This window comes from Podarcis gaigeae (assembly GCF_964106915.1).
Source record: "Podarcis gaigeae genome assembly, chromosome: 4".
Lineage (NCBI taxonomy): Eukaryota > Metazoa > Chordata > Lepidosauria > Squamata > Lacertidae > Podarcis > Podarcis gaigeae.
The window spans coordinates 22,037,046-22,043,566 of NC_139677.1; the positions used below are offsets into that span (position 1 = coordinate 22,037,046).

The following is a 6,521-nucleotide window of genomic DNA, read 5'->3' on the forward strand; positions in this document are numbered from 1 at the left end:
CCATCGGGAGAAGGGGGGAGCTGCGTTGGTTTCCTGGTGCCATTCCCCCCTTCCCCCTTCATTTTGACAGCTGGGTTGGAAGTCACAGGTGGGCGGCATGCCGAATGTCTGCGATCGGCGGCTTGCCGTGGGCTCCTTCCTCCTCACTGCTTCTCCTTGGAACCATCTGGGTAGCAGGACTAATTTTTTTTTGGGGGGGGGGCTGGGTGGATTTTTGCACCCTGGCACCACATATGTGAAATACGGCCCTACACGTGGGCATTTTCCGCTCTCCCCCTCCAAGAGGTGGGTGGGATTTGCGACTCTGTGCGGGCTTACCTGGCCAGGTGCCGCCCACCTTGCTACAGGGTGGTCATCACCCCGCCCCCATCTCAGCAGGCCAGCTGGGGGTGAGACGAGGGCTGGAAAGTGGCTGGTGCTCAGTTTGTTTTCTTTCCAGGTTCATTGCTGGACCTGGAAGGCAGGCAGAAGACCAGCTGGCTAAGGATTTTGGCAGATGTTTATCCTTCTGGACAAGGGCCCCCCTGATTTATAGCAGGAGCCAAAAATCTCAAAGTTGTAAAAGGGAATTATAGGCTGGGAGCAAAAAGGTTACACTGACCCCACATATTACAAAATACAATCAAGCTGCAAAAATACTAATTAAGAGTTAGTAAATAGTAGGATTTATTGTTTAACAGAAAATAATACTATGTGCCTCCCATTAAGCTTTAGCCATATTTTCCTAAGGTTAAAGGGCAAGAGCTAATGGGAAAAGCAGCTGGCCAGGAAAGGAGAGTGTAAATTGAAGAGTTTTACTTTAAAAATGTCTTTTCTTCTGAAAAGCTATCTATGTTAATGTATGAGATTTGTTGGCTTAAATGTAATGATGCAAAGGATTTAGAAAGTAAGAAATGTTAGATTATTATGTTAGATACTTATTTTATTGATGGTGTGTAAGAATGTGAACCCAAGATCTCTGATCTCTGTTTATTTATTTTAATATTTATTTATTTTGATAAATTTTTATTCATATTTGCACATATATACAGGAAAAACATAAACAAAAGACATAAACTGTTTAAGACAGAATGAGCATCTGTTTTAGCCATCTGTTTTGGAGTGAATAGGGCAATAGGGCAAGAAGGGCAAAAGGTGATCTGGTAATTAAGGTGCCTTGTTGAGGCAAATGTAAGATATATGGCTACTTGTTTGCCATTTATAGATAGAAGGAAATATAGCTCTTTGTCTCCCATAAAAGGTAATAGGAAATGGGTGTATCTTTTATGATTGGTTCTAGCAAACAGCCAATAGGAATTTCAACCAGGCTGATTGGACAGAGGCAGCCAAAGGAGGAGCAAGGGGGCTGGGCTGAGGAAATATAAGTGCTGGCCATCAGGGCTGGAGTGGGCAGAGCTTTGGTAACCATATACCACTGTGTCTCTCATTTATTTGTCTGACAAATAAATTATTATTTTAATTTCTCTATTGATGTGTTGAATATTTCATTCCAGCTAAGCGTTAACCACAAGCAGGGTGCTACACCGTGGCCGGCGCTGCCCCTCCTCCATCTGGCGGGACAATCGGGTCTGCAGGCACGGTATGGCCTTTTACTAGGTCACAGGGTAGCCTTCTCCCCCCCCCCCCGGCTTTGGGCCTTCTTAGGCCTCCCATGGCTGCAGCCATTTCCCCCCAGTATCAGGTGGGAATCGGGGCCACACAGCCTACTTCTGGGCCGTTTGATGGCCTACTGAGGCCTTCCGCAACTGACACCACTTGCGGGGGTGGTTTTTGGGATCCAGAGGGTCCCCTGGGGTCTCCTCCCAGCGCCAGTTCAGTCCCTTCCCTCCCACCCTTGGCCTGCTGCTTATACCATTGCCATTTGAGTTTGGGGGTGCAGTTCTTGCTGCTAACTTATTGCACATACATAGTAGATCGCTGGTTGCTGTCTCTTAATTAATAGAATATAATTAACCACTCCTTTCATTCCTGGCCTCTTGTAATAATACTGTGCATTTCAAATGTTTGTACATAGCACCAGCAAATGTGCAAGATCCTGCTGGTGGGTAAATATGCATTGGAAGGTATATGCTTAAAGGTTTCCTATAGACATCTAGCTGGCCACTGGGAGAACAGGATTTCTGTTCCAGATAGGATTCAGCAGGGCTCTTCTCAGTGGCGTAGCCAGCCGCTCGGGTGCTGGGTGCGGGGTGCACATCCTGCAGCCGGGGGTGGGGCGAGCAGCCCAATGAGGGCAGGGCAAGCCACCCATGGGGCCAGGGTGCGCTGTGTGGAACCTCTCTGCCGCCTCCCCCTCGGCTGTAGAGCAGCTGAAGGAGAGGCGGAGGGCAGATGCAAGTCCCATGCTGCCGTTTCAGGCAGCGCGGAGCCTGCAGGCCCCCAAGCCACCATGTCACTCCCAGGAGAGACGTGTGGCTCAGGCACGCTGCAGGCCCTGCGGTAAGTGCCGGCCTCTGTGGTGTGGTGCCCAGTGCCAGCCGCGTTTCGTTACATTTGTTGACTGAACTCAAAAGTTTTGTGAGCTCATTTTTTTAAAAAAATAAAAACTCTTATTTTTGTGATTTTGTCACCCCCCTCAGTGATGACACCCCCACCCCCACCCCTTTCCTCCCCCACTGGCTCTTCTTGTATTCTAGGTACTCTTTTAAAAAGAGTGAGGGAATATCCGCACTGGTGCTTGTTTCTTGCAGTTCCACTCACACAGCACCTCAACATCCTGCACTCCACATCAACAGCAGGCTGCAAAATAGCAAAATTAAGTAAAAAAAAATCATTCATAATAAATTCCCACTGTGAAAAAAAGTCAGAAAATAACACTTGTAGCTGTAAGTATCTTATTTTTCCTTCTTTTAATAATTTCAATGTGGGGGGAGGGGGGCTGACAAGAAATTTTCCACATCGGGTACCACCTAACCTTGCTAAGCCACTGCCCCCCCCCCCAGCTCATCAGTCAGGCTCTGAGTCCGAAGCCAGCCCCTCTCCTTGCCCCTTTTCAATGGAAGACAATAACACAATGAAATTCAGAACAGTAACAATTTATTGCATGTTTATTCAAAATCAATTTATTTCATTTAAGTAATGCAAGAAAACCGATCAGCTTGATCCAGTGACACCAGAGAGAGCCATTTTCACTTGGAAGATGCAGTGAGCTTTCTTTCTCCTGCTCTGGACGGTAGGACTTGAACCAATGGCTTCAGGATACAACAAAGGAGATTCTGACTGAACATTGTTCAACAGAGGAATGGACTCCCCTGGAAGGTGATGGACACTCCTTCCTTGCAGCTTTTAAAGCAGAGATTAGATGGCCATCTGTCATGGATTCTTTCTTTCTTTCTTTCTTTCTTTCTTTCTTTCTTTCTTTCTTTCTTTCTTTCTTTCTTTTCTGCCCAATCTCAGTCCATATTTCATGGCTGCTTAAATCATCTGTCCCCCTCCTGATTCTCAGTGAGTGCCTCTTCTTCTGCCAGTCTTTGGCCAGTTGAGACGTCCAAATCACAACTCCTCAACGATTATGTCATCTGGATGGAAATAATGAAAAAGAGAGAAAATCAGTTCAGTCCTCTCCGCTTCTTGTAGCTGGAGTCAGTCTGGGTGGTGCCCTCCCAGGCCAGGTGGGAAAGGCCTGCCAGGCAGGGGGCAGGTCCTCCAGGACTCCCAGCAAGAAGACCTGGGAGGTGTGTCTTGGGCAAACAAGGGACAAGGGAGTTCACTGTCCCCAAGGTGTGGGGCTTACCTTCTTTCAGATTATTCCTGAAACATGTCAGCTCCGGCCAAATTACTGTGTTCTGCAGAGGAAAGACAAATATGAGTCAGATGACTCTATGAACCCCACCCTGGATGGGTGTAAGAGAAGCAGCCCCACCCAGGAAGGATGGAAGCAACCAAAGAACTGAATACAGGAAGGCAAAATACTTACTCTGAGGTTCGGGAATCTTCGTGAAAGGGCCAGCAGCAGGGATATACTGCTGGCCGCTAATTTCCTTTGGTCTTCACTCCCCAAAAGGGCATAATATCGGAGGTCCTGCGGGATGAAAGAAATGGGACAGTGAGTTGGGTAAGGGACGGGGGGCAACCCTAAAACCACTCCTGGTGCTATCAGGATACTTACGGTAAGCAATTGGAGAAGGGTGCTAGTATTGGGGGCTTCTAGGAGGAGACCCCCCAGCAGGCTTTGGAATGGCCTCTTCAGTTCCTGTGGGAAAAGAGAGAAGAGAGGTTGAGTGCTACTGGGTTAAATTTTGTAAGAGTGTAAAAAGAAGAAAGAGCTGTGCAAAGAGAAGTTAAAGCAGAGGACATACCTCTTTGTCCTCCTCTGCGCTCCCCAGAACTGCCTCTGTTGTTCTATGGAGGATCACACTCACCATAGAGGGACTGAAGTGGGGTCTCATAAAACTGGAGAGAGAAAGGGAAGGGGTCAGACACTGCCTCCTCCAAGTCTCCCTTGACCCTTCTCCCTCCTGCCTGACTTGCCCACCCAAAGCTCCCCCTGGAGTTCTGTCCCCCTGCAGACCTGCCCTCCCCAAAGATCCCACTCACCTTAACTGCAGGAGGGCCTCGAAGGCCAGGGCCAGGCTCAGGGGGCAATCCCTGAAGTACTCCAAGTGGCCAAGGATGTTCTAGAAGAGAGCAGAGGAGGAAAGTCAGCTCCTTCCGGGAGTCTCCAGAGGACAGCTCCAACCCCAAACGCCAGCCCCTTTCTGTCCCTCCCTCCCCGTGGGGGTCCCTCACACCACCCATCACTCACCAGAATGGCTTTGGCAGTCTCCTCCTTGGAGTACTTCAGGGTTCGGAGCCCCCTGAGCCGAGCTGCCTGGCAGTCCTGGATGATGCCCAGAAGCTGGAGCTGATCTTTGTCAAGCAGCTGAAAGGCAAAAGTCAGGCTGTCATTTCCTTGTGGGGGGAGGGCTCCTCCACATCTGAGAGTACAGAGTGGAGTGCAAGAGGGGGGGCAGGACCGAGGGATCCCCTCCCTGCTCTCGTTTTATCCAATACTCACCGCAACGGAAGGGATGTGGATTCCCAGCACATCTGCAAAGAGAAGGACATGGGTATTGGTGAGTTCCTCCCTGAGCCCCTTGCAAGGCTTTTCCAAGAGTTTTCTCCTGGATTCAAGTTCTACTACAGGAGAGGGACACCCCAGGCCTTGGGGGCCAATCCTAACCTCCTGCCCCCAGAACATGGCTCCCCAGGGAAGATGTCCCTCCCACTGACCACTGTCCCCCTGCCTTACCCCACAGCCCAGCCCCCCTGCTTCCTCCAACAGACCCCACAAAATGGGGTGGTTGCTGGGGGGGGGGCGGTTGGGTTTCCAGATGCTGTTGGATCCAGCCACCTGGCTCTGTGCATCTTTTTACTAGATGCGCCCCCCAGCCCATTCCTGCCCTCCTCCGTCCCCAAAAGGAGGGCCACTTGCTCACCCGACACCGTGGGCTGCTCCAGAACTTCCAAGGGGGCCACCTTCTTGCAGCTGATCAGCCACCTTAAGCGCCTGAACCTAGAAGAGACGAGCAGAGAGAGCGACTCAGAAGCCGGCAGTCCCAATTCAGGGTGGGTGGGTGTGAGTGTGTGTATGAGGAGGGGTGTCTGGCCCAATTCCTGCCATCTCTCTGCAGTTCTGCGACCTGAAAGGGCATCGGCAGAGATGGAAAGAGGCAGCCCAGAGCACAAATGTCTGGCAGAGAGAGAAGGGAGGCCCCAAGTGCTATGGGTTCAAGAGTTCCAGCCCAAAGGAAAGAGAAGCATTGCCAGCTATTAAAGGGCTCCTCTGCATCGTCTTCCTAGGACAGCCCTGCCCTTCCTGGAGAGGGAGGAGACCTCTAGGAGGGTCCTCCAAGCATCAAGATGACCCAGAAGAAGAGCAGAACGTGAGGAAGGGGGTAGAGCCTTTCTTGGAGCCAGAGAGACCCCCAGGAAGGAGGAGAAGGCCAAGGTTGTAGGGCAGCTGGAGAGATGCAAAATGGAGCCAGGCAGAGGTGTAGTGGTTGGAGGGCTGAACTGGGAGGACCTGGGAGAACAGGGTTCAAATCTCCACTCAGCCATGAAGCTCCCTGGTGGACCAGAGAGCTAAAGCTGTGGAGGGGACCCAGGACTCACACCCCGCCCCCAGGAGACCAAGAGAAGGCAAAGGAATGGTACTTACAGCCGGCACATCTTCTTGCTGAAAAATCCGCCCCTCCTGTCTAAGCTAACTACCTATCTAAAATTCCCACCCAAGCCTGATCCCAAACTCTGATCCCACCCCTACCCCCAAACCCAGTCCTAACCCTAAACCTAACCCCCACCCTAACCCTACACTTACCCCTAACTATTTCTCTATAAACAAAAGTATGAAGAGAGCACACAAAATATGAAATGCACACAAATGCACACAAATGTGTGCAAATATGCACAAATGTGCGCAGATGCGCACTAATGTGCACAAATGCACACAAATATGCAAAAATAAAAAATAAAAGAAATAAAAGAAATAAAAGAAATAAAATAATAATAAAAAAGTAAAAAAGTAAAAAAGTAAAAGTAAA

General features: G+C 49.8%; 1 protein-coding gene across 5 annotated transcripts; it reads right to left on the bottom strand.

Moving 5' to 3' along the window:
* Positions 1 to 3,076: 3,076 nt before the first annotated feature.
* LOC310842837 (uncharacterized protein) lies at positions 3,077 to 6,290 on the bottom strand. Of its 5 annotated transcripts, XM_083734977.1 has the most exons (9): positions 6,140 to 6,290; positions 5,418 to 5,494; positions 4,997 to 5,028; positions 4,745 to 4,861; positions 4,537 to 4,616; positions 4,299 to 4,392; positions 4,109 to 4,192; positions 3,917 to 4,021; positions 3,540 to 3,785 (listed from the first exon to the last, which is right to left on the bottom strand). In XM_083734977.1, the coding sequence occupies exons 1-9, from the start codon at positions 6,148 to 6,150 to the stop codon at positions 3,549 to 3,551; spliced, it is 837 nt and encodes a 278-aa protein (XP_083591103.1). In that variant the 5' UTR covers positions 6,151 to 6,290; the 3' UTR covers positions 3,540 to 3,548. The 5 variants fall into 5 exon arrangements, with proteins under 5 accessions (XP_083591106.1, XP_083591105.1, XP_083591103.1 ...); XM_083734980.1 differs by lacking the exons at positions 5,418 to 5,494; positions 6,140 to 6,290 and adding an exon at positions 3,077 to 3,518 and having other exon boundaries at positions 3,734 to 3,785; positions 4,997 to 5,257; XM_083734979.1 differs by lacking the exons at positions 5,418 to 5,494; positions 6,140 to 6,290 and adding an exon at positions 3,077 to 3,518 and having other exon boundaries at positions 3,668 to 3,785; positions 4,997 to 5,257.
* Positions 6,291 to 6,521: the final 231 nt, after the last annotated feature.